Genomic DNA, 27,247 nt, shown 5'->3' on the forward strand with positions numbered 1-27,247 from the left:
AGTTCGAGTGATCAGAACCGAGGACAGTAGCCGACGCTTGTGACCACACTGAGAAGCGGAAGCGCAGAGAAACTCCAGAATGTGAGTGTTGTTGAAAAGTCTGCTCAATCCCAATCCTTGACCCCCCCCCCCCTCTGCCCGGTTGCCGTGCCGTGACGACTGCCAAACATTTTCGGTTGCCATAAAATGCACTCTCAATTGGAATTGGAAAACTTAAATTACTTTGAGCTTATTGGTCCAGACACCCTAGTAGCATATTAGGATCTGAATTTCGAAGTCATGTCAGAGTCGCCAGCAAACCGTTATTGTCAGTTGGAGTTCACGATTAGGCCCAGAGCGAGAGGCTAAAATTTGAATAAGCAGCTCATGGTCACGAACGTTGAGATTGATGACTGGATGTGTGACAGCGTTGAAATGTCTTTGTCTTCGGTCAAGCTGGTTCGTTCGATTTATTATGGGCGATGGCCAGGTGCGTTTTGAGGTTGGAACGTTTGTGAAATTAAGGGTTTAGATTCGTGCTGTACTCACTAAAAGTTGCATTGCGAAATCATTGGTAATATTGCTGTAGGAATTAATTGCGAAGTCGAAATCAATTATAGAACAGGTAAATACGGTTGAAAGGGAATGTAATGTTTTAAGGTGGCGACTGATTCATGCGATCGATCTATGAATATGGCTATGAGTTATGATTTCCGACAGATACGAATGCTTGAGCTTACGGCGGAATTTCTTCTGTTACTTAGGTGCAGAGTTGCGAGCAGTGGTTTGAGGTTGACGGTTTGACACTTAGCGACTTTAGATGGTCACTTTGCGTCATTGAAATTGCGAAATGTCGAGTAACAGGTAGATGTAGAATTGTTTGTGGTTAGAACTAATATGCGACTAATATAGGTGCCGATCGTTGTGCTTTTGTAGAATAAATACTAGAAAGGACCACCTTTGTTGGGGAACGATTAAATGGGACAGGAATTTAATTTAAAAAAAAACTTACGTTGAATGGAGCTGATGAGATGTCGAACAGGGAGATATTGCAGCGATATTTTACCAGATTCACACTCACTGACACATCCGGTGAATCCACCCGGCCAGAAGAGACAACACGCACGAGCATTGCACCGCGAGTGATGACGCGCCCATCGCGGCGTGGCCTTGACTGACTGTCGACGCGACGCCAGCCGGCGGCCAGTATCGTCGCTCTCGACGCGGGCGTTGAGCCGCCAGAGGGCGTAAAAAGCAGCCACAACAGGGGCAGTGGGTTAGCCGTAATTGGGGCGCGGGCGGTAGGTGAAGGTCATTGTATATAGGAGCATGGTTAGTTGTGGAAAGTTGCAACGGGGTAAGAACGTAAACAGTTAATGCATAATTTTAAATATGACATGCTATTTGATATTTAGGACTGCACTTCGTTTGATGCGCATTGTTTACTGCTAATAGGATGATTTAAAATAGATTCCCTATGAAAGGCTAGGGACCCTATGACAATATTCTGGCACTCTATAAAGATAATTTGTTTAGGTAACTAGTAGCCCATCAGAAGCTATCGAACGAGTTTCAAGGAGTCATTTCCGTTTGAGCATTCAGCAATTCACTATGATACGGTGGATCACAACCAGACGACAGATCGGTGCGTACTAATTGGTTCTAGATTATCTGATGAAATCAAGAGCGGTTCAAGGTCTGCTAGGATTGTTTACGAGAACTGATGATTAGGTTCACGCGTGCAGCAGCAATTAGGACTTGAGATTACGATTAGATGCGTTTCTGTTATTCGCGTTCTTGAGAGTTAGCGCCAATAATTACTCCACCAATATTGGCACAGGGCATTGTGAGGCACAGACGGCTTGTTTGCCCGTCTCCTATGGCGTAGCGTTTACCAGCATGACCGTATGAGACACAGATGCACTTCTCTAAACCCACGTCCAGACCGGAATAATAAGAGGGACACGCCGTCACGTACGCAGGGCATATGCACGTTTTCCGCCAGTGGTACCGGCCACTGTTAATTTTCCCGCTTAGGTAACACTGGGTGAGAAGGCAGTGAGAGGTTTCTACGGCAGGGGGGGAAGGGGGAAGATTGGCACAGTGCAGTGGAGAGTAAGTTATGCCAAAGGCAAGAAGCCGAGGGTCAGGGGTGAGTCACCCAAAGGGCTAATAAAGCGAGCCGTAGTGTCCCGAATAAGTCCTCATACTTATTTTGTAAAGGTACCTTAATCAGTACTGGACAGCCTCAGGGGAGGGAAGAATGTACTCCAGGACACGTAAGGCCTTGAAGAGTAAATCCCATGGTTTAAGGAGAGTTCCTGAGGAGAGTTCCAGGATATGAACGGTGGTCCCTGGGTCGTGAACGGGAATGTTACACGCGGACCGGAAGAGGGCATAGGTAATCTCTCCCGGTAGAGAGATAAGTCGGATATAAATCGTGTATGTGTGTACCATAAGTCTATCGGACGTGAAGTGAATCCCATAAATTAGTAGGGTGGATATTTTTGTATAATTATTCTGGACGGCCCTGCGATAAGTATCTTTGTCGCCGGTTAGCGGAGCATGCATATGGATTTCGGAAAGAGACATTTATCTCGCCGGGGAGACCATGGTTTGTAAGACGCCTAACACTATCGGAGGGAATTTCGGGGGCTACCAATTAAATTTGGGTGAACACATGAAATGTGAACGTAATGCGAGCAAGGATGTGAGAATGATGACGCATGAATCTTAGAGTAAGGCCGATAGGAATTTGGTAGAATTCGGTTACGGCAGTCGAACAAATGATTCTCGAGGGCAACTGAAAACCAGCAACGCTAATACGAATTAAGTGGGCAATTTTCTTAATGGGGAGGCCAGTGATATAGGAATGGGTGACTGGACGAATGATCACATTCAATTTATCAATGTAATTACCACCCATATGTTTGGCAGTGGTCATCGGGACTTCGAAATGCCCTGTCCTTCACCTACCCAACTGTGCCGCAAACCTAGCTGATCGGATCCCTCCATCCTTAATCCGAGCAGTGAAGAACCATCTCGTGCATCATGGTCTATACAATGAACAGAATCATCAAGCCTCTAAATTAAAAAGCATCTTCCATCAGATGTATTTGTACGCAAGGTGGATACTTACATCTCTATCCGGTGGATCTCATCTATCTCAGGATCTCATCACTATCTGGATCTCTCACTAGATCTATCTCGGGATCTCTTCAACGACTCTCAAGCTCCCCTGTTCTACCAGCTCTACTATCGAGTTCCTTCCAGCAGCGAATCTCTTTTCTGCTACACCGCCGAACAGCAGTGGACCGCGCTGTTTGATGAACCTCAAGATGCAGCTTTTTTTATTTCTGTACTTTTCCTTCCCTTCATTCCCTTGCTACAATTTCATGAAAAATTTTGGTCAAAAGGGATTAGTCACATTTTTATGTTATATTGTTGCTGATTTAATGCATTGTTTTTTTATCGCTTGTAGGTTGTTCTTCATCTTTCATGCACATTTGCGCGTGACGATCACACTCAATCACTGATCGATTTGCGTCTGTCCATTCAGTTCGGAGTAGTCATTCACCAACAGCTGGTGCCGGCCGGCCCATTCATATTTACCCAGTTGTGCCCGGTCAGGTGGCCGAGCGGCTGTGTACGGCGGTGTACGACCTCAGGTGTCCGTCCACGCCGCCCGCTGCCCCCCACACTGCGTACCCTGCCCTGCCGGCGGTGTGCTGCTCTCACTAACCGTGTGCCGTGTGTGTGTGCTGTGTGTGTGCCGCTAGCTGTCGCTGCACATTGCGCGCGAGTCGCTGCCGCCCCAGTTCGGTGGCACGCTGCGTGCCGACCATGCCCAGTGGCTGCGCGACTGCCACCGTTCGATGAGTAGCCGGGCGGATGGTGACCTGTGCGACATCAGCCTCACCCAGGTATGAACACAGCACTGGAAACGGACGTGGCTCTGTCTGAGGGGAGTGCGAGGAACGCTGCAATTGGTCCGACTACAGTTTTCTGGTCTATGATAACCGCTCTAGTTAAAACAAAAATGAAATGGTCAGCTATTGATCAATCGACAATCGCTTGCATCACCACACTCATTCTGACCGATGTCCGGGAGCCGATCCGGCCTGACCTAATCTCTGTGTCGCCCCACAGCTGGACCGCGAGAGGCTGGGCATGGCGGCCGACGACATGGCCAACGCCAACAACTCGACGGCGGCCAGCGTGGCCAGCGAGCCGTCCGAGGCCTCCTTCTCGTCGGCAGACGGCGACGGCAACGTGCAGCGCCGGCCGGCCGACTCCCCGCCGCCCGCGACGGCGCCGGGGCCGGCCGCCGATCGTGACCACTGCGGCGCCGGCGACGAAGGGGGCGGAGGCGGCGGCGGCGGCTCCCCGGACCCGGCCGGCTGCTCCGAGAGCTCAGGGTTCAGCGACGACGACAGTCTGCACATGGACGACGGTCGCGGCATCACGCTGGTCGAGCTGCTGCAGCAGCTGCAGACCAAGGGCCGCCGCGGCCTCTATGACGACTACTGGGAGATCAAGTCGCGACCGCCGGCCGGCACCTTCAACCACTCGATGTGAGTGCTGCGGGGTGGAGGGAGGAGGGGGAATGAATTTGGAAAGGGGAGAGGGGTCGTCTGCTACTGTTTTTGTGTTTTGTGTGCTTTTTTTTAGTGTAGCGTGTAGCGTCACAACTTTGGGCACGTATGTTCTTACTACTAAATATAAGTAGCTCTTGACGCCCTGGATTAACTATTGCATGTGGTGCCACCGATATGATACACCACTCATTGCTTTAACCCTCGCCCGCACATGGGGGGGTGGTTGCCACCCCCCCCACCCCCCCAGGTAGTCTTTCTGCTCTGCACTCAACATTTTTAGAGCTAGAAGGCTGATTTTTGGTATAGCTGCTCCTCTATCCTTTTTTGATGTCCACTGAAAATTTCAAGTTTCTGTGATTTTTGGTTTCGGAGATATGACCTTGTTTCTCAGGTCATGTCATGACCCAAATGGCCAATTCTCAACATCTTGCGTTTGCCATGGGCCTTGTGAGCTTTTGACACCTTGATTTCGGCCTTTTTTGCCAGTCTTACCTCCCACCCATAATGGAACATGTTGTTCGACGATGTACAGGGGTCAAGGTCAGGGTCAAGGTCAACCTAGGTCATCTAAGATAATTGCGTTTTAGGCAAGCTGAATTTACTTTTTGTGAAGTTTTTTTGACTGCATTTTTGGTAAAAGCTTCTCAGATCATGATTTCATGTAATATGGACACAAAAACAATCGGTGCACACATCAGTATACACACAGACGCTGCCGTCCAGTGGCAAAAACCATTATGTTAGGTCACAGGTCAATGTAACATAATGGGTTTTGCCTTTGGACGGCAGGACACACACAGACATACAAACACATATAACTGACCTTGACCTAACTTGACCTGAAATGACCTCAGCAGCAAAAATCTGGTCGGGTAGTGTGACAAAGAGGTTCTAGCTGGCTTGGCACCAGAAAACGGCATCGTCATCGGTATATGATAAGCAGCGCACTTGATATCCAACGGTGACCCAAAACAGCAACATTTTTTAGTTTGACCTGACCTGGAAGGTCAATGACTGACCTGAGAAGGTAAAATCGGGTATCATTGGATTCGTCTCTTCCCAAAGAATCTTTTTGGTCTTTACCGCTAAGCTCTATCTCCAACAGGAACGAAACGGCGCGGGGGGGTGGCAACCACCCCCCCCCCCCCCATGTGCGTTCTAGGATGGGAAAATGGCATGTGCGGGCGAGGGTTAAAGAATCATCCAACATCTTTTTACATTATTTATTACTGTAACTGGTCAAGGTACTCCCTATCATGGCACACACCCTAGCCTCGCCAGGATCCACCCCTTCACCAGTGCTCTGACCTGCCGTCTCACCCCCGCCAGGATCCCGGCCAACCGGGGTAAGAACCGGTACAGCGACGTGCTCTGCTACGACCACAGCCGCGTGACGCTGACTCAGGTCAACGACGACCCCAACTCGGACTACATCAACGCCAACTTTGTCGACGGATATAAACAGAAGAACGCCTTCATCTCGTCACAAGGTAGGCGGTGGGAGGGGGGCTGACAGGCTGGCGGCTAGCTGCCGAGGTGGCTAGCTAGTGAACGAGGTGTTTGTAGAAATAATGGTAGTGTTGGTCGCTGCATATATTACATTCTACGTGTATGACGTGGAAACTTCAGGATCAATTTTTGATAGGCCTGTTGACGTTTATTTTGTTCTTATATGACGACCCTTTAGTTTCTTTCGCTCCGTTCTTCGCAGCTCCTGCACTAATAATTGCGGATCCTAATTCTCTACCTGTCGGAGCTCACTCCGAGCTGGTGCAAGTTCTGTTGTCTCCTTCTCCTTGTCCCACTAGTGTTTGACACTAATACTGAGAAACTATTTCGTATGGATAAATAAGAAATCTGAAGACTAGTATTTGGTCCGTCTCCTTCTCCCCCCCTCTCCCTCTCTCTCTCTCTCTCTCTCTCTCTCTCTCTCTCTCTCTCTCTCTCTCTCTCCCCCTCTCTCCTAGCTCTCCCTTCCCGCAGTCGGCTCTGACCCTTCCCCGTGCCCGCGCAGGTCCGATCCCGGGCACGTTCGCCGACTTCTGGCGAATGGTGTGGGAGCAGCGCGTGCTGCTGATTGTGATGACCACGCGACTAGTGGAGCAGGGCCGGACCAAGTGCGGCCGGTACTGGCCACTCGAGTTCGGCGCCGAGACCCGGCACGGCTTCTTCACCGTGGAGAACCTGGGCGTGACGCAGCACGACTGTTATAACGTCAGTCAGCTACTGGTGACGGACACACGCACCGAGCAGACGAGAGAGGTGAGAGGGGGTGGAGAGAGGAAAGGAGGAGTGGGTGGTGGGAGAAAACTGAGAGTAGTGTGGGGAAAGTACGGAGCAGCATGAGAATATATACTAGTCTCGTATGTCTTGTCAAATACAGTGTTGGTAGATGCAGAATAGCAGCAGCCATGCAAAAGAGAAAGAGAAAACGTAGCGTCTGAACATCTTTATCTGATTATAAACACACAAACCCAACAGTTACAGAATGCGTTAAGGCTGGAAGAATACATGGAATCAAATACATGGAAGCACGCTCGCATCAATCGCACGCACCTCCCGCAAGCGATTGATGCGAGAAGAATTATTACGGAGCGAGCGAAGCGAGCGTAGTCTTTCCTTAGATTAACGGAAATTTCTGAGTATGAGCGGCCGGCCGGCCGGCCGGCCGGCCGGCCGTGGTCACGCTTTTGCGACGCTTATATCCCAGCAACCACTTGACCGATTTACATGCGGTAATTTTTGTAGGGTAGCTTCATTCCTTCTACCAAGTATTGGACTATTCCCGATGCATGTGAGTGACCCCTTATGCACGTGCCACGTGCAAAACGAAGAGGTGTCACTTTTTTAATAGTTGCAATATCTCGGTAACTACTGGGCCGATTGCGCTGAAAGTTGGCATGTAGGTAGGCACCCACTAGGCAATGCATATCCATGTGCCAGAGTTGGGGTGCTGCTGCACGTGCGCACGTGCAGGGGTCGTTTCCAGATCTCAAGAACGGCTGGACCGATTGCGCTCAAATTTGGTACATGGTTAGGGACCGATTTGTAGAGTGCCGTGCAAAAGTCAGTTGGGACCCATTTTGCACGTGCGCACGTGCAGGGTGCCGCTTCCAGATCTCGAGAACGGCTGGGCCGATTGTGCTCAAATTTGGCACATCGCTAGAGACCGGTTAGTAGGGTGCCGTGCACAAGTCAGTTGGGGGTACCCCCTCGCAATTTCGCACGCGCAAGGCCCACCCTCTCGCTCGCTCCGTTAGTCGCCCCAAAAGGCGTTATACTGGTAATGTATTTGAATAGGCTCTCGCATGCGATTTCCTGAATGCGGAAAGAGTCTGTTTCAGGCTTTAGACGGACAAGACCCAGACAAGACAGATTTGAGCGAGGCGCCTGATGGTAGTCTGTAGTGCCTGATTCAGTATTCAGCTGAGGTTTTAGTGATGTAGAGTGGCCTAGGGAAAAGGCGAGCGAGGTTCGAGGATGACGTGCCAGCGACGTGCTAAGTGTTTCACATTGTGAGACCCTTGACTCTGTTCGATTTTCCGAGGCTGCTGCTGGCTGATTCGTGTGGCTCCAGCACAAACTTCTTTAGCTTCTCGGAAATGTTTACTACCGGCGATGTTATTTCTCTTTCCCGGACGATTTAAAGTCGTGCCGCGTTGAGCCGCTGCCGGCTGACGGTTTATTGGCCATTTGCAGTTTTGCGAACTGTTCGGGATCTGCTGAGGCCACGTCCGCTTAAAAATGCGATCTATTGTGCAGAGACTGCTAACGTTTTAGCCGACGTCGTGCAGTTTGCACGCAGCTTCAGTCCTGGCAGTATCAACCATAATGATACACTCGATCACAGCCACTTGCCACTTACGAAATCACATCGCTAACTGAAGTTCGCAGTCTGTCTACGCCCTAAAGCCTCCGTTCAAAGACACTCTGCTCGTGCCGGTGTGACTGTCTTTCCTAACCCGCTTGTATGTGTGTCTGACCTCAGGTGACGCACTTTCTGTTCACGGCCTGGCCCGACTACAACGTGCCCCACTCGGCCGAGACGATGCTGCGGTTTCTGGCGGCCATCCGCGAGACCCAGGAGCGCCGTCTGCCCGAGCTGTCGCCCTCGTGGACGGGCCACCCGCTGGGGCCGCCCATCCTGGTCCACTGCAGTGCCGGCATCGGAAGGACCGGTGAGTAGAGGGGGATGATATAGGGACTGGAAGGGAGATGGATAGAGGGATGAAAAGAGAGGGAGAGGGTGGAACGGAACTCGAGTTTTATTCTAGTGACGATCTGCCGATGCTTGTTTTATTGAATTTCTCAAAAGAGATGACACCGAAACTCGAAAGTTTCTTGTAGCTGTTTATTTCAACTGAGCTGGATATAAGAAAGCCATCATTGCGTTGAAACGCACCCGTTTTACCCTTCCACTCGTTGTTGTTGTTGTCGTTCCGGCCGTCGGGCCCGGTGGGGCCCACATGGGGGGTCCGGGAGGGCCCCAGCCCCCTCGGGGGCGACACTTGCGACGTCCGCGCAGGGAGGGCAGCAGGCCCCCAGACGGGTTCCGGCGGGCGCAGACGATGGGTAGGGCCGGAAAAACCAGCACCCCGCCAGAGTGTCTAGCGCCGTGGGCGCTCTATAGTCGGCCCAGACGCCGCAGGAACTCAATGACCCGGCACGGGTCAGCGAAGACCTCCCGCAGCGTCGGGTCCTCTCTCCCAAAAACGACGTGCCGGACGCGGGCCGTCGCGGGGCACGACGTCAGGAAATGTTCCGCGTCCTCCCTGTCTCCGCCGCCGCAGGTCGGGCATCCATCGTCCTCCCACTCGTCGCCTCCATCCTCCCTAAAATCCCACCCCACATGTTAACTGACCCCCTGCCCCTCCTCCCTCTCACAGGCACGCTGTGCACGCTGGACATCTGCATACGCCGCCTGGAGGACGTCGGCACCGTGGACGTGCAGGGTACCGTCGAGAAGGTGCGCTCGCAGCGCGCGCACAGCATCCAGATGCCCGACCAGTACGTGTTCTGTCACACGGCGCTGGTGGACTACGCCGTGTCGCGCGGCTACCTCAGCGCCGAGCAGGCTAACAGCGTGCAGCTGCTCTCCGAGCGGGCTCCGCCGGACTCGGACTGAATGGGACGGAACAGTGGCCGACCAGTGACCGATCAGAGGACCGGAGGATGTGGGCGAGTGGTGTGAGAAGAGGAGAGGGAGAGCGACGGCCGATGAAGCTGTGTTTGGTTTCATTGGCGCGTTGTGAAGGCTATGTGTCCGGCGATGTGCGAATCACTCGGAGTGTGAAGCCATATCCAGCGTCAGTGATGGCCTGGCGGCACGGCAGTGTGCTGGAGGGATCAACACCTCCAGAGATCGCTGGACACCGTGTGAGGGCGACACACCAACACTCCTATCATGACAGATCTGCGGGCTCGGGCGGAGCTCTCTGTGCCGCTGGCGGAGCGCCGCCGCCACCAGGACGTCAGGAGCCGACGGACAGGACAGGTGGGCCGGTCTCGTTACTCAAATACTGACACCAGGCTCCCGACCCAGCTGCTGTACAGTTTCCTCGAGCGTCGAGCTGGCCGGTCGCCTCGTGGCCGTCGGTCGGCAAGACGTCCTCATGAGCCAGCGAACAGTGTGGGTCTCAGAATCCTCTTCTACTCATTTCGCCCCCGCGTATGACGAGAAGATGGTTACTATGAGCTGGCGACTACGGAGGAACCGAACGTCACCGGTACATTTTTGACCAGTGTATGAGGACGGTCCGGGTAACCCCGGGCCGGAGTTACTGGAGCGCTCGAGCCACCGGAGCCGAGACAGGTGGCGGGCGCGGACGAGCGGACGCTGTGCGAGGGCGTCCATGTGATATTTCTCGGCATTAGTGGTCCGCGGCGCCCCTGGCGCGAGCAGTGGGTCTGCCGTCTCCGATGTCGGCGCCGGCGCGGGGTGTCTCGGTACCTGCAGTCGCCGGGCAATGGAGTGGGTAGCGACGAGCCCGGCTCCACCGCGGATGCGCACCCGGCCGCCGCCATCGGCTGCCGCGGGCGAAACGGCATCGGGACTGCTTTTGAAACCTTTATCGGGCGAGAGTGAGCGACCAAGGCGCGTGAGTCGTGAGAGCATGGGTGAGAGGAGTGAGAAGGTCCACTAACTTCCATCTGAACGCATTTTAGTCGCGATCTAGCTGTCGCCGCTCGCCGGGTCAGTATTTTACGTTAAACCAAAGACATTGTTGTACATACGCAGCGGCACTGCAGCGCAAAAGAGAGACCATACCTACCACATGTGAGGCGACGGAATCGGAGTATATTTTCTCTAATATAGCGTATTTATTGTAGGCGGCTCGGCGCACGGCGAACCGCGGCGCTTCTGCGGCGAACCTGACGCCGCGCCCGCGCTGCGCGTGTTTCCGCTGCGGCGAACCGGGCGCCGTGTCGCGCCGCGCCTCGTCTCCGCTGTCTTCCGAGCTGTCCGGCCGGTCCGAGCGGCCGCCACCTCTGTCTGATCACATACTGAGCATCTGAGCTCGGCCCAGAGCCGCCCGCCCGAGCCTCTCTGTCGCAACGCCCGTATCGAAAGAGTGAGGGAGGGCAGAGTGAGCGTGATGAGTCAACGAGTGAGCGAGTGAGCGCAATATGTGAGCTAGTGAGAATGTTTGAGCAAGTGAGCGCAGTATGTCAGTAAGTGAATGCAATGTATGAGCGAGTAAGCGCGATGAGTTCATGACATGCAGGCGTGAGTCAAGCCTTGTACAGTGTATGCGACGTTGCGGCTCGTTGTTAAAAAATATCTAACCCGGAAAACGGAGTGTCGAGTTTCACAGACCGGTTGCGTCGTTGGCGCTGGACTGGTCGGCGCCGCGCGGCGCTGCCAGTCAGGCGGGGCGGACGGGCGGTGAGCGGGTGCGGCAGGGTGTGCTGTGGCCAGTGACGACGGTGATATTCGGTAGCTTAGTGTTGCGGTGAGCACAGAGGTTATCCCAGATGATTGGCAAAGCTTTGATGCGGAAGAATTCATTTACCGTCAACAGAGGCCGGACGAATACTAATGCTGAACGTGTGAAGGTGAGTAGCTCATCGGGTCGGATGTGCTTAGCGAATGTCGGGTCGGGATGTCCATTTATTTTCACGCGTTGCCTTCGATGAACTCATGCCAATGGCTTTTTGTTTTGTTGGGTTGGGCCCTTTCGGTCTGACAAGACCATTTCAGAGCCCGGGAAGGATGATAGGAGTAGGGGGAGATATCGGTCTGGGTGGACACCCTAGAGACGCCGGGGCGGAGCCCGTCCGAATGGACAGGCCGACCAGTCCGCCCCCCCCCCCCCCAAGTACTCTCTGCACCCGGCTACGGGGTCAGGGGTGCGCTCCCTCGGGAGCAGCGGTGCCGCTCCAAGGGAGCAGCCGGAATGAGATAATGGTGCCTGTCCAGGTCGGAGTGGGGGTTGCGGCGTGGAGGAGAAGGATTTCAGTCTCCTGAGGATGGAAACGACGGAACAGAGGATGTCCAAGGCCCTATATACCGCCCACTCCAAGCGGTGACCATGGTGCGTGGTGGCTGCATCTCCATTTTGACGGAAATCGTAGGGGCTCACCCAAATGACCTTGAAATTCAAACCTCCGTAACTTCGTAAATATGGCGGGCCGAGCTTAAATTTTGTGATATTCGTAATGAGGAGCATCTAGAGTGTCCGTACACAAATTTTGACGGAAATCGTAGAGGCTCTCCCGAATGACCTTGAAATTCAAACATCCGTAACTTCGTAAATATGGCGGGCCGAGCTTAGATTTTGGGTGCATCGTAATCAGGACGTTACGTACTATCCACTGACCAGGTTTGGTCCAAATCGTAGGGGCTCACCTGATTCCGAATCTTAGATTATAGATTAGGATTCACTTACATCTAACTTGACGACCGTCACCTTACGGTAGATTTTAACACTAGCCCTGCGTTCGATGTCTCTCGGGCGGCAAAGATTCTACGTCGTCCGGCCAATCCCGTTCAAGGTTAGCGGGGGCTTGGCTGCCGTTATGGAACGTGATTGGCCGGACGGCGTAGAATCTTCGTCGTTCGGGAAACATCGAACGCAGTGTAATTTGACAAACACATTGACAGCAGAAAGCGGTGAACAGACTTATGTAACATGTGCGCAATAAATGCCTGCTAATTCCAGGGAAATGTAAACAAACACTGTGGAGCTGTGGAGGGAGCAGTGATTTCGCGGGGTTTATGGAAATATTTCATGGAAGGTTGTTCATTGATTAACTAAAAATTATTTAAGTCACTTGACATGTATAATATGTTCCCAGTAAGACACATGTAATATAACAATACCTTTTGCATAACATCTCAAGTTGAACTTTGAAGTTGTCGGTTGGTTGAAATGAAAAGCTTCAGAAGTTATATTGATTTGAGTGAATATGTTACTGATGGAGTAAGTGGCATTAAAGGGACCCTCCCACCTTCAAAAAAGTTAATGAATTGGCATGAAAGTGATGTCGCTCGGTTCAGAAAGAGCAAAAATGAATATCTACCAAATTTCATCGAAAAATATTCACCGGTTTTCAAGATATTAGACTTTTACTTTTGTTTACTTTTTGGGATCTCCGCTGTTCCTAGCGACTTTATTTGAAAGTGCGGCATTTGTTGCGCGCAAAGCAGCATATACCACAGCGTGCTGCCAAACGTTTTAGTAAAAGATTAAAAAAGCGTTAGATCTCCGCTGACGTCACAAATTCTAAGGGGGCATACCAATGCATTAGCCCCTTAGAATCCGAGAACTGCAAGTTTGAAATTCCATATCTCCGAATTAAAGCAATTTTCGATGTTGTGAATGCCCAAACCGGTATTTTCAGGCAATGGCCACCAATTTGGCTATCTCAACTCAAAACTAATGTTAAGGTGGGAGGGTCCCTTTAATAAAATTAAGCATTTATTAAGGCCGAATGTGTACACTTTCATTTTATAAAGAAATCAATTATTTGTTTTTGTTCTGTAAGAACATTCCATCAATGTTTGTAGTTTGTTCGTTTCAAGGAAATCACCAAGTCACAGCGAAGCTTGTTGAAGTCTTGTTGATGCATCTTGGTAGTGGACAGCCAGTCAAGCAATTTTCATGAGAGCTTCCTTGGACAGATTTGTGTATTTACTGAGGATAATTGAGATCGAGGGAAAAGATGCATCCCAGTAGGCTAACCTCTCCCATTGCCCCCCTCCCCCCTCCCACCTGCTGCTGTCCAACAGGTGGACTCGTTGCCATTACCAACGCTCCTGCCAGGAGAGGAGGTGAGGGCAACTGCCAATGATGTGCTGCTCTACCTCCCATTGGCCGAGCAGGCAGAGGGCATCCGAGGCCGCCTGGTGGTCACAAACTTCAAGCTGGCCTTTGTCGACAGCAGCAGCACCAATGGAGAGAGGACGGTCAGTGGACAGTGGGTTGCTGTTGGAGGAGGAAGGGTCAATGGTCAGGGCTGTATCCCTGTAAGGGAAATGAATGAAGCTGAGGGAGTGGTGAAGGATATTGAATTGAACAAGGGGGATCATTCATTATCTCCTCAGCCTCGGCTTAATGGTCATGCTCTATGTCCCGTTAATGATAATTTTAATTATTTCTTTTCAATACCTTTCAGAATAATAATAATAATAATAATAGCATTTATTTCGCACCAAGTCGGTGCATATACATGACAAAATCAGTTAACATAACAATATCACCAACATACAATATACACTCTACACACATCACACCCATGCACTGTGCACACGAATAGATCAGCTTAGCAGTTTGACATCAGCGAATTCAGACCTGCATGAGACGGGCTTGTACCACTCTTTCTAAATGGGCACTAAACATATTGCCAACATCTTTTCGACTGACATCATTTATATCAAGTTCCAGCAGTTCATAGTCAGTACGGATTTTCCTATGGTTGCGTGCAACTAGCCCTTTCTCGCCTATGGCCCTATTCAGATCATTTATTATGCTATTTTGACTAGATGTAGCTCTCTTCCAGAAAAGAAGTTGCCTGCTCGCTATCAGCATTGGACATGTGAGCACCTTTAGCTCCATGCACAGGTTGTGGTTTCTCGTCCATCTTGGAACATGAACAAGTTTCTTCAAACAGGAGTGATAGGCGACACACAATTCACGCATCGCCTTTTTCCCACTCAGCATACTCCACAACTCACAGCCATACATGCTTGTACAAAATGCCCTGAAGAGCCTAACCAGAGTGTCCCTATCTGCAAAGCCTAATTTAGCACAAAGCATATATTTTGTACTATAATACATAAATCGCTTGACTCTGCGCATGTCAGAACTATCATCCAAATCACATGAAACTGTGTGACCTAAATACTTAAACTCCTGCACCCATCCTAGTTTTTGTCCATGTAAATAGATATCTGCAGTCTGGCTATTGGTCAGGTGTAATTTTCTATATGGCTTTTGTGGCGGAAACATCATACACACTGTCTTCTTTGTGTTAAACACGACATCAAGTGCTAATGCAGAGTGCTCACATTTTTGTACCATCATTTGAAGGGCAGACCTAGTTGGAGCCAAAAGCACTAAATCATCAGCATACGCAATCACATTCACGGCACTTGGACCCATGAAACAGCCTATCTTCAGCTTCCTCAACACAGTAAGAAGAGAGTCAATGTACACATTAAATAACATCGGGGATAACGATCCACCCTGCCTCACACCATTCTGAACGTTGATTGCGTCGGATTCACTACCAGCCCATTTGACGCTTAGTTTTTGCGTCCTATACCATCTCAAGAGGAGCTTGACATATGGTAGGGGTACATTACGATCAGCAAGAATGCGGAAGAGTTTAGAATGGGATACTCTGTCAAATGCTTTGCTGGCGTCCAAAAAACAGGCATAAACAGGGCTACCCTGACTTGTATAGTGGTTCACTGTTTCTTTAAGGGCGTATGTTGCAAAAGTAGTGGATTGTCCCGCCTTGAAGCCAAACTGTGCATCGCAGGTACTTAGGAAAGGCATTAACCTGTCCAAAAGTATGAGTTCCAATATCTTTGACAAAGTAGTGGACAATGCTATAGCCCGGTAATTTGCTTTGTCATCTAAAGCACCGCACCTATCCTTCATTATGGGAACTAACAAAGAATAGATCATATCACTTGGCAGTGCCGAATGGTTAAGCATTCCATTAAATAGGACAGCCAAATCACCGAGAAAGTTCGTTTCTAAGTGCAACAAGTGTTCATTGCACACAAGGTCCCAGCCTGGGGCTTTTCCACCCTTAAGCTTAGCTACTGCACCACAGACATCTTGAAGGTCAATGGGAGGGACATGTGAGAGTGGTGCTCTTGTCAGTTCATTTAAGACAGCATCATCACTGCAGCAGGTAAAATCGTTGAAGATCGATGCAAAATGAGATTTCCACATCTTAACAATGTTTGCCTGACCACAAATGAGACCAAAGCTCAGTGGAGTACTCGACTTTCCACTTAACTCTTGCTTAATGAGGAACCAAAACTGGTCTGGCCGTTTATTAGCCAAAGTGGCTGCTATTTTGTTAGCTTTTGCGACTCTGTAATCTTTCCTACACTTCCTCAGGGAGTATTTAAAAGCAAGTCTAGTCTGTCTCATATGAAAAGCCACTGGACCTACCTTGGGAGATCCACAGTGACGCCACCAAAGAAAAGCTTGGCGGGCTACAGCATGCTTCGTTTTGACATGCCTATTCCATCCAGGAATCTGACTATGGCGCCGAGCACCTCCGGTCTGCTTGATGCAATGAGATCCGGCTAGTTTCACAGTCTCAACTAAACGGGAGTAGCAACTACTTATATGTAGGACATGGTCCTCATTAACACATTCTAGGCCGCAATCAGCACTTAGCGTTTGAAGTGGAGCCGTATATTGTATTCCTAGCTCCCTTACGATAAATTCATTGTAGTTAACAATTTCTTCCCGTGTAATCGATTTCCATTGCGGTCTGGGGATCTTTTGGGCTATTTGCTCCGGCATAACAATGTCGGTTGCTTGGAGAATGAATTCCACAACCATTGGCAAATGATCATAAACACTTGTGTCATAGTGAATGAAAATCCTATCAATGGTAAGGTGAAGGGCCGGACTACACAAGCAATGGTCCAACCATGAAGTGGTACCATGTGCAGCACTGACATATGTATATGTGGAAGTAGTGGGTTCTAACAAGAACAAATCCGACACTATCAGGCTGTTTTCCAAGCAAAAGTCCAACAATTCTAAGAAGAAACGGGACCCATAACTATTCGCATTACAGTCACCAATGACCCCATAATAGTCAGTTCTGGTGCGAACAATGTCAAGATAACAACTAAGCTCTCCAATGCACATTCCAAAGTCATCTTGACTGTCACTGTCATGATAATCTGTAGGCAAATACACATTAAATAGTGACACTATTCCGACATTCGTCAGAACATCAACCTGCATTATACGCTCATTTAGAGCTATAGCGCGAACTCCTGGCTGCAGGCTTTTCCTCCAAAGAATAGCCAGACCACCATATGGTCTACCAGCTAACAATGCACTATGTGAATTGAAGGCAGAAATTCCTAATCCAATGAAGTCTGTGTGAATATCATTGAGTAGCGACAATTCAAATTTGGACAGCCATGTTTCTTGGAGAAAAATCAAATCATTGTTAGTGCACAATGAATGCAATTCATATAGAGAGTTTTTCAAAGAACAACAATTGAAAGAACAAATACGCAACATTTGGAAAGCACATTGTCCGACTTCACCCCTCTACCTAGCCAGACCTGGAGATGTTATCTGCACTTGTGGTGCGTCTTAACTTCTGACTCACAGCCTTACCCACTCTTGGTGGATAGAACTTTCTTACTGCCACATGCATCGGCCATTTCTCCGACTGCATTATCATGTTTACACATTCTACAGGGACTGACACTCTGAAACCCTTGTAGCCGTAGGATGCCAAGCAATGAGGGATCTCAACAGCCTCGACATTACTGGGCTTACCTATGATATGGTCAATGTGGAGAACCACTGCCTCACAAGTCGTGTCGGGGTCCAGCCTGCCCACAAATAAGTTCATCCTTCTAGGCGGAGCAGCCACTCCTTTGAGCTGTGTCTCTGCGCATGATCCCTTCACCGCTGCTCTCCTGTTGGGCTTCTTTCCGACGAGGGTGAACCCCTCATCATCCATCTGTGTCTGCCTCTGGACTGGATGCACAGACTGTTGATGCACAGATTGTTGCTGTTGCTTTTGACGTTGAATTGGCTTGAGCTGACTTGCAGTGATTGCTGCAGTAGTCTCTGCTTCTTTCGACTGAACTGGACAGTTTGAGACCGGGCGGCTTGGTGCAGCTGGGGCATGGGCAGATGAAGCCACCTCAGCCCATGATGGTGAAGTGACTTGGCCAGTGGAATCCACTTTCTTCAGTGTTGACACTGTGCTAGTGAGTGATGACATAGCACTACTGAGGTCGCTAATGTCTTTCTTCATTCCCTGAAGTTGTCCCATGAGCACTGCTGCATCCAACTGCTCTACAGAAGTTGGAGGGACATTTCCCAAGTCTAGGGCATAGTACCCAGGCAAGGTAATACCCTCCTTGTCACAGACCTGTATGACTTTCAGTAGGTCCTCCATATCAAGTTTCTCCTTGCTCTGAGCACCAGTGTTTTTTCGCTTAATGTTGCGCAAGTCTTTTCTAGATGCCAAGAAAGGAGTGACAGACACCGTTGTGTCCCAGAAGAGGTCTTTGGCAGATTGAATCTGCTCACTTGAGTAAAACTCAATGCATTGCTTGACGATGATCTCAAATGGTGTTGACTGGATCTTGTTGTTCACAAAGCACAATAACTCACTGTGAATCGCAGCATTTTTCATCATTTCTGAACTGGCTGGACCTGTTGCCATTACTGTTTAACGAGTTTTTCACAGTTGGCATAGAATTGAGGAAGAAAGCCCAGTGCTGAAGGGGTCTACGATCAGACAGAAGCTGAGAAGGCTTCAGGCGAAAAAACTGACATGCATCGCTGTGGTACGAGATGGCACCACAGAGCTCTTAAATCAAAATACCGTAAAATACTGTAGAATGAGTGTACATTCAAATGCAATCACAAACTTCCTGAAAGTTAACAATGATGTCATTCCTAACCATGGCATGTCTCGGGACATCTCTCTCCTCCGCCCTCTCTACTTTCTCATTTCTCCCACCTCTGGCCCTTTTCTCTCTCCCAGTCTCTCACCTCTGTCCCTGTTTCCCTCTCCTCTGTCCTTTCCCCCTCTCTCTCCTCTGTCCTTTCCCCCTCTCTCTCCTCTTTCTTTTCTCCTCTCTCTCTCTCTCTCTCTCTCTCTCTCTCTCTCTCTCTCTCTCTCTCTCTCTCTCTCTCTCTCTCCCCGCCTTGTTCGCCCACTCTTTATTTTTTTTTTTAGCCCTGCTCTTATCGCCTAAAAAGACCTTGCAGAGCTACGGGATAAGTACTGTGCGGGAAAACGACAGTGATCTGCGGAGACGAGACTGTCCCAGCGGGACCGGCTCGTCCTGTTGGGACCGTCCTTAACGGTCAGCCCGGGGAAGATTCTAACGGGTCCTGCAATAGACCCAACCTCATCCACCAGTTGTCAGATGGGGGTGACCGCCAGCCTGTGAAGGAAGGGAGCTGAGGGAGGACGCGGGTGGGTTTGTCCTGAGGATGGGGAGGACAGAATATTCTCGCCCACTCAGTCTTGCTCTCTGGCCCGCCGCTATCACACCCGTTTCTCTTGCCTCAGTCGCCGCGCAGTCTGCTGCTGGGCGAGCACGAGATCACCCTGGCCAACGTCGACACGGTCCACCAGCTGCTCTCCTCCGGCGGCAAGACCCGGCCGCTGCCGCCCCATTCCACCGTCTCCGGCAAGATCAAGGGCATCCAGATACGCTGTAAGGTGGGTCTGCAGCGCCGGAAATTTCAGTGGCCGGGGCTCCTGCTCGTGATGTGGCCTCACAGTCTGTAATGATGGTTGTGTAATTGTGTAGGACCTAATGCGCTGATGCTATATGAATACTGACGATGATTGTTCATTAAGATGATATATTGTCCCTGCTGACGAAAATTGTTGCTGATTTTGTGTGATCTGTCATGTAATAACCTAGTCATCAACTCGACAGATCTTACTATGTAAAAACGCCTTTTTGATAGACTTGGACAGTATTAGTTGGCAGTTGCAAAAAGTGTTCTAAGTTTTATTATTTTCATAGTGCCATGTCTCCAAATATATAAGCAATCCCAGCCTGTTTTGTGCTATTTTCCAACCATCCCACCCCCAGTCTTCTACCTAACCTCACCTGTCTTCCGCCGGCCAGGACTTCCGCCTGTTCACCTTTAGCTATCGACTATCTGGCGTCAACGAGAGCGTGGACGTGACGAACGCGCTGCTGTTCCACTGCCAGCCGGTGGCCGTCGGGCAGCTGTTCGCCTTCCACTACCGGTAGGTCCAGTTGTCCGCGTGTGTGCGGTGGTCCGTCGGGTCCAATGGTCCACTCGGGTGCAGCGGTCTGGTTCAGGTGGTTCAGCAGTCCGTTTTGCCTTGAGCTGTTGGGTTCAGTTTTGTCCTAAGGGGCAGTGATCTGGCAGTTCGAGCGCTCCACTTGGTTGCAGTGGTCCGGTCGTAGTCGTTTGGGTGGATAGCGTGGAACTGATCGGCCTATTAATTGCGGTCTGGGTATGCTTTGCGATCCGCGTGGCTGGTGGCTAGGTCGCCGCGTGTTTCCTTGCTTCTGGCAGTGGGGTGGGAGATGGACGATGGTCACGAAAAGTATGAATTGAATATGTCAACTTGGGTAACTCATTGTACTGATTTCTGCAACCTGCCAACAGCTTGCATGCCTCATTTCGTTCTCACCTTTCTGTTTTGGCCACACCGCTAAAATACATGTCTGGCAGCGAAACCGTGCAGCTGGTGAGTTACTGTGAAACCAACTCGCTCGTCTCCCTGTCTCCGTTCGAAACTTTACGCCTGTCGTCGTTTACAGTGCGGAGCCGGTGTCGCCGCCTCCGTTCGGGGAGCTGGACACGGCCGACTACTGGCAGGCCGAGCTAGAGAGGACGGGTACCATCGGCTGGCGGGTCAGCCACGCCAACGAGATGTACCAGATGTGCCGCAGGTGTGTACGTGGCGAGATGTACCAGATGTGCCGCAGGTGTGTACGTGGCGAGATGTACCAGATGTGCCGCAGGTGTGTACGTGGCGAGATGTACACTCGGGGGCAGATTGATGTTCCGCCACTCCCTACCCATCGGGCTCCCATGGTTCAGCACTGGCTGCTGCCAGTGGCAGCACTGGCAGCACTGGCACTGGCAGACAGTGCTGAGCAGTGCTGAGGGCAGGCAACACCGGCAGCAGCCAGTGCTGAGCCATGGGAGCCCGATGGGTAGGGAGTGGTGGAACATCAATCTGCCCTCGAGTGTACCAGATGTGCCGCAGGTGTGTACGTGGCGAGATGTACCAGATGTGCCGCAGGTGTGTACGTGGTGAGATGTACCAGATGTGCCGCAGTTGTGTATGTGGTGAGATGTACCAGATGTGCCGCAGGTAGGTGACGCGGCGCTGGCAGGGGGTGGTGGGGTGTATCAGGTGAGCCGCAGGTGTGTACGTGGCGAGATGTACCAGATGTGCCGCAGGTGTGTACGTGGTGAGATGTACCAGATGTGCCGCAGTTGTGTATGTGGTGAGATGTACCAGATGTGCCGCAGGTAGGTGACGCGGCGCTGGCAGGGGGTGGTGGGGTGTATCAGGTGAGCCGCAGGTGTGTACGTGGCGAGATGTACCAGATGTGCCGCAGGTGTGTACGTGGTGAGATGTACCAGATGTGCCGCAGGTGTTACGTGGCGAGATGTACCAGATGTGCCGCAGGTAGGTGACGCGGCGCTGGCAGGGGGTATCGGGTGAGCCGCGGGTGGGTGGTAGGATGTACCAGATGTGCCGGAGGTAGGTGACGCGGCGCTGTTAGGGGGTGGTGGGGTGTATCGGGTGAGCCGCGGGTGGATGGTAGGATGTACCAGATGTGCAGTAGCTTGGTGATGTGCCATAGGTAGGTGAAGTTTATCAGATGTGCCGCAGAGAGGTAAATACTAAATATCTCTTTAGTCTCCCTCCCCTCTCCCACTTCCCCGGTATCTGACCCCCGGCCCGCTCCCGCCCCCGCAGCCTGCCGCAGGTTCTGGTCGTGCCGAAGGGGGTGTTCGACACCGACCTGGTCGCCGCTAGCAGCCACTTCAAGGAGCGCCGGCCGCCCGTCTGGTGCTGGGGTAACTCGGCAGGCGCCGCCATCGTCCGGTCGGCCTACACACACCCAGAGTTCCGACAGAGGTGGGGAGAGCCGGGAAAGCGGCATTCGAATGACTGTCCTGAGTGGGCAATGCTCAGTAAAATACTTTATCAGCTTGAAGCTGCGCTTAATCTTTCCGCCATGTCATGTCGTTGATTTCATTTCAAGAAACCTTAAACAACTTGACAGTGTCCATTGACCCGCTGGCCTGCGCCTTACACTGCGACATCTCTGTAGCCTCGCTTGTCACTAGCGGCACCTATGCAGTCTCATCCTTATCCAGTCTGATCCCCGCCGGCCCGCGGGCCGCCCGTCTGTCCCCTCTCTCACGGCTCGGCGTCTGCTGTTTCCAGCACGGAGGAGCGTCGTGTGCTGGATGGTATCCGCGCGTGCCACCCGTTCCAGAAGGAGCCTGAGGTGCTCAATGTGGGCGCCGAATGTCCTACTATCGAAGGCATCCAGGAGAGCTACTGTAAACTGCGGCAGCTCTGTGCTCCGGGTGAGACGGGCGCGGACGGACGGGCGGGTCGCGTGGAGCGGACGGTGGTAGGCTGCCGATAAGACGGGTCGCCGGTCGGAATATCTTATCCTTACTTCCGTCTGGAATATGGATTTTGATATGAATCTAGAACTGATATGAGTGGTGCTGTGTGTAGGCATTCTGTTAGGTTTGCTGCCAAAAACACAGCATATCTACATTCACTTACGTGATTTGCACGCAACCCCGCTAAACTTTTGTCATATTCTAATCGCCATATAGGTATACACTGATATACACTGTACCACTAATCTACCACTGCTCTGGGCATGACTGCTTTCGCTATCCGGCTGCTCTTTGTCTGATCTTTATTGTTTTACTGCTGCCCCATTCTGTTCGTTGACCCTGTCATATAACACCGCCCGCTCCGCCGCCCGGCAGACAGCGTGCAGGCGTTCGAGCTGAGCGATGACCGGTTCCTGAGCCAGCTCGGAGCCACCCACTGGATGCGGTTCGTCTCCCGCTGTCTGAAGGCCGCCGTCACCTGTGTGAACGTCATCACAGAGGACGGCGCCGCCTGTGTGCTCAAAGGTACGGCCCGGCACCGCGGAGAGGTGTCGTGGTTGAAAAGCATTCTAGATATGGTGTGCAGTAAATGTGTCACGACGCTTTACTACACAAATACTGCAGTCCACCACAGAAGTAAATGTGCGGTTTCAGTCTTGGTAATGCTTTGCTTCTGTAGCTTAGGAATGATTTGCTAGACTAGAATGAAACTTGGAATGTAGCTTACATGTGTAGTCATCTTCCTTGAAGATGATAGCCTATCTTTTGTTGTCTACTCCTGGATCACTTCGTATTAAAAATCGTCAGTCAGAGCCATGTGTGTTGAGATTGGTAAAACCGCACATTACTTTACCGGCGGGCTGTACCTATGCACTGCTCTAAACATGAGCTTCCAGATCCAGACGTCCTGGAAAGCTGCGAGAGTCAATGGTTATTTGCATTGGTTTGATGTATGATCCTGTTATTGCTGTAGTACCGTATCTGCCTGTTGTGTCTGTGGCCTGACATAGCCTGACCACCATGCCTCTGTGCCCTCAGAGTCTGGCGGCCGCGACCTGACCGCTCTGGTGTCGTGTCTGGCGCAGCTGCTGCTCGACCCGGCGACCCGCTCTCGGTCCGGGTTCGAGCGTCTGGTGCAGAGGGAGTGGGGGGTGCTGGGACACCCCTTCCAGGAGAGGCTGGGCCTGCTGTACGCGCCCGACGGCGGCAGAAAGGTGGGTGGGGGACGGGATGATGGTAGACTGACCTATGGCTCTACAGTCATTGGATGGGGACGTGGCGGGAGAGATTTCCAGTTTTGTGCCAGCTAGGCTCTGAGGGTGATTATGGCATTGCATTGATATTCACTGGAAAGATGTGATTTTTCGACCAGATCACTCATTACCAGTAACTAGCGAGTTCTGCTTTGTCTCACGATGTATGAAGACTGCCGGCTTCTGATGTGTTTACATACCCTTCAGTGATGAGCGCTCGCCATTCACTAATGTGCGCCATGCTCTTTAGTGTCCAGTGTTTCCGCTGTTCGTTGGCTGTATTCTTCAGCTTGTTCTGTGTTCAACAGCTGTGTTCTGTCTTCACCAGGCTGTGTTCTACGTTCATCAGCTGCGTGTTTTGTGTTCTGTTCCCAGTCGCCGGTGTTTCTGCTGTTCCTCGACTGTGTTCACCAATTGTGACTGTTCTCTGTTCTGTGTTTTCAGTCGCCAGTGTTTCTGCTGTTCCTCGACTGCGTTCACCAGCTGGTGATCCAGCACCCAGATCAATTTGAGTTCACCGCCACCTACCTGGTCTGTCTCTGGGACTCGCTCTTCGTTCCCGTGTTCGATACATTCCTCTTCAACTCGCAGAAACAGCGCGTGTTCGCCCTCGAAGGAAAGGTGAGGCATAGTAGGCGGTGGAGGGTGCAACTGGAATGAATGAAATATGATAGTGAAGTCGTACTGGGGAAATATTTGGCATTACAATAATTCAGTTTTGCAGATGTCATGTGTGAAGAATGATTTTCGAATTATTTTGTTGTCTTCTTCCACCTGCATATTCTGAGACCATACAGTTGCCTGAGCTGAGTAACCATCACATTTACGCTAACATGTGGTGTTGCACCTGATATGACCGCCACACCATGCTCAGCGCTGGAACACGTCGAGAAGCGGCATAGCACTGACGGATTGGTGTCCCTCCGGCCGTTCCAGGAAGTGTCCTCTCGTCGCGCGCTGCCCCGCCGGCCCGTCTGGCAGTGGGAGCAGCAGTTCCCCTCCGAGTACCGGGATCTGTTCGTCAGTCCGCTGTACGCGGCGCGCGCCGTGCTGGGCGCGGCGGAGCGGCCGTCGCCGCTGCCGGTGGCCGCCTGTGTGGCGCAGCTGGAGCTGTGGACGCTGGCCTACTGCCGGTGGTCGCCGCTGCTGCACTGCCCGCGCGCCGGCCGGCCGGCGCAGCAGGCGCACGAGCGGCACCTGCTCGCCAGACTGCAGCAGCTCACCGCCTGTGTCGAGTCGGAGTGGGACGGCGTGGTGCGCCGCCGCCCGCCGCCGCCACCCCTGCCGCTGCCGAGCGCACTGCCCGGCTCTCTGGCGCCGTTCGGGCCGGCACGGAACGGGGCTGCACCGTGTCGCCTCCTTGGAGTCAGCTCAGGGTTTGTGAGCACCTTGCTGAGAGGCAGCATCGCCACCACGCCAGACGAGGAGGACGGCGGACCGCAGAGGCCGCAGTACGGGTCCTAGGTGCGTGCGGTCACCGGTCGGGACGGGGTGGAGCCTGTCGTCCGGTGGTAGGTAAAGGCAGCTCAGTTTCGGAGTGATGAATATGTGCACTGCGGTTTGTCATTTGAACGACTCGGACGACCCAATGCCGAAAGTACGCGAGGTGGTCACTGTTAATCAATCAAAATGGAAACCTGTCTTCTGGTATGGCTGACCAAAACATTCACCCTGTCGGTGATTTACACCACTTTAAGTATCAGTCTTTCCGCCCCCCCCCCCCTCCTGCTACACGGGTATATGCAGCAGTGTGCCTTGTCTTAGCCTTTGAGGATCACACCGTCGCGGGCTGTGTTCCGACGGTGCGGATGTCAAGCTGCCTTACTGATTCGTGACTGAACGGGTCAACACGCTATTGTGATCGTCTTCCTACATCCGAGATTATATCCTTGTGAAAGTCAGCACGTATGTGGACTTCTCTGTTGTCAGCTTGGTATGTGCATGCGTTTGATGTATTATCATGTGTCCGTGTGGCGTCACCTTTATTACCGCATTGTATTGTCATACGGCGCTTATCAGTGCATGACATTTGAGGCTGAGGGAAGTCGAGGAAAGTCATTCCGCCAGTATTATTCCCACTGTCGTTCCAGCACTGAAACGGTGCGCATTCCATCGGGAACTGCTGCTCTCCATGTTGTGCGAAGGTGTGTGTTGCGTTGGTGGCACCGCCCGGCGTCGTCCACGTTTTGTACTGCTAGTCCTGAGGCGCATAATATACCATGGCAATCGATGTGGCAATTGATGATCCGTTGCACTATTCACGTGATGATTGTGATATCGTTTCGTCGATAATGTATCGACAAAGTGCATTCTACTTCAGTGTGGCTTGAGTTTGTCCGAAGCAGTCGGGGGACGCATTTATTTGTGTATTTATGCACGCGAGTCCATGACCTCAGTGGTAAGATGATGTGCGAATCACAAGAAAATAAATGGCTGATTATCTATTTTGTGTTGCCATTCGCCAGAAAGTCTGGGATGGATTGCGGTATCTTTACATATCAAGACTACCGATGAAAAGCACTAAATTCTTCGTTTGTGCTGATGGATAAGGATTATGGTTCCTGTTTTTATTTCTGCATTAACCCTCGCCGGCCGAGGGGGGTGCCGCCCCCCCCCCCCCATAGGGTTTTTTCGCGATAGCTCCGAACACGCTGGCGATAGAGAGCTGAAACTTGGCATACCTGACCTTTGATTCAAGCCGGGTCTTTTTACTCCAACCGCATTTTTGGGTCAGGTCAGGTCACTGACCTATGACGTCATAAGTGAACCTCTGCACGGTCTTCAGATGTCGCAGCTTCACAACGCCCACACTGCCAGAGGAGATGTCACAGGGAAATGAAACTTGCAGGATCTAGTATCCATTATGAGTCTCACAACTTGTATGTCTCGGACTTTTCCTAAAGGTCATATGAGGTCAGGTCATTTTCGTGACCTCGCCATTATCCTTCGCCCCAGTGGGGGGGGGGGGGCATATGTTACGACCCTGTCGCGTTTTTTGCGTGTAAATAAAAAACCGCGGCGCGTAGCGCCGCGCCGCTTGGGGTAGATTTCGGTACATCAATTTTGGACAATGTGTGAAATTTTTGACCCCAGGTCATGTCAGGTCAGGTCACCAGGTCATGTTAACTGACCAAGCCTAAAAAAGTTTGCAATCATGTCCAGCCTGCAGTGTTTGTCAGAAGGGCTTTAAACTTGGTGGATTGCATGATGTTATGGGCGCCTACAATTTGTATATCTCGGATTTTCTATATCCGTGACCTAAGGTCAGGTCAGTGGCGTGACCTTTCCATTATAAGTCAATGGAGAAAAAATGAAAATGCCTCTAGATCCGTGTGTACGCATAGGAATAGTCCAAATATTTCAGAATCACAATGATTTGGACCACCCATGATGACCAGGGTGTCATTTTTGCTGATAGCCTCTAGAAAGGTCATCCGAGGTCATTTGAGGCTACAAACAGATTTTTGCCAATAACTCGCGATTGGAAAGAGATAGAACGCTGGCGATGGTCTCATTGTGTTTGTCTTGCCGAGACGCATCGACTGATATGCTACATGACCTTTTCCGGTCAGGTCATGACCTT

At 51.4% G+C, this 27,247-nt stretch overlaps 2 protein-coding genes across 5 annotated transcripts in view; both read left to right on the top strand.

Annotated features, from left to right (window-relative positions):
• Positions 1 to 11,376, top strand: part of LOC122380707 (tyrosine-protein phosphatase non-receptor type 9-like) — a 34,030-nt gene extending 22,654 nt beyond the window's left edge. For all 3 annotated transcript variants that reach the window (XM_043364107.1, XM_043364108.1, XM_043364109.1), the window contains exons 8-13: positions 3,759 to 3,902; positions 4,129 to 4,553; positions 5,907 to 6,067; positions 6,592 to 6,839; positions 8,566 to 8,755; positions 9,464 to 11,376. In XM_043364107.1, coding sequence (XP_043220042.1) covers positions 3,759 to 3,902; positions 4,129 to 4,553; positions 5,907 to 6,067; positions 6,592 to 6,839; positions 8,566 to 8,755; positions 9,464 to 9,702 — 1,407 coding nt within the window. In that variant the 3' untranslated portion in view covers positions 9,703 to 11,376. The remainder of the gene's footprint in view (positions 1 to 3,758; positions 3,903 to 4,128; positions 4,554 to 5,906; positions 6,068 to 6,591; positions 6,840 to 8,565; positions 8,756 to 9,463) is intronic.
• A 70-nt stretch (positions 11,377 to 11,446) lies between these two features.
• LOC122380708 (myotubularin-related protein 10-B-like) lies at positions 11,447 to 26,106 on the top strand. Of its 2 annotated transcripts, none has more exons than XM_043364110.1 (11): positions 11,447 to 11,633; positions 13,810 to 13,986; positions 19,332 to 19,484; positions 19,903 to 20,027; positions 20,572 to 20,703; positions 21,747 to 21,908; positions 22,221 to 22,366; positions 22,787 to 22,936; positions 23,450 to 23,625; positions 24,109 to 24,285; positions 24,601 to 26,106. In XM_043364110.1, the coding sequence occupies exons 1-11, from the start codon at positions 11,553 to 11,555 to the stop codon at positions 25,126 to 25,128; spliced, it is 2,007 nt and encodes a 668-aa protein (XP_043220045.1). In that variant the 5' UTR covers positions 11,447 to 11,552; the 3' UTR covers positions 25,129 to 26,106. The 2 variants fall into 2 exon arrangements, with proteins under 2 accessions (XP_043220045.1, XP_043220046.1); XM_043364111.1 differs by lacking the exon at positions 11,447 to 11,633 and adding an exon at positions 12,739 to 13,000.
• The last annotated feature ends 1,141 nt before the right edge of the window (positions 26,107 to 27,247 follow it).

Source organism: Amphibalanus amphitrite, unplaced genomic scaffold (assembly GCF_019059575.1).
Source record: "Amphibalanus amphitrite isolate SeventyFive unplaced genomic scaffold, NRLGWU_Aamphi_draft 000105F_arrow, whole genome shotgun sequence".
NCBI classification, from domain to species: domain Eukaryota; kingdom Metazoa; phylum Arthropoda; class Thecostraca; order Balanomorpha; family Balanidae; genus Amphibalanus; species Amphibalanus amphitrite.

Bases quoted from the DNA above. Each gene is read 5' to 3' on its own strand.
- LOC122380708 (XM_043364110.1), top strand. From the start codon at position 11,553: ATGATTGGCAAAGCTTTGATGCGGAAGAATTCATTTACCGTCAACAGA. The intron at 11,634-13,809 runs GTGAGTAGCTCA...GCTGTCCAACAG, and splicing joins CTAATGCTGAACGTGTGAAG to GTGGACTCGTTGCCATTACC. The intron at 21,909-22,220 runs GTGGGGAGAGCC...TGCTGTTTCCAG, and splicing joins CACCCAGAGTTCCGACAGAG to CACGGAGGAGCGTCGTGTGC.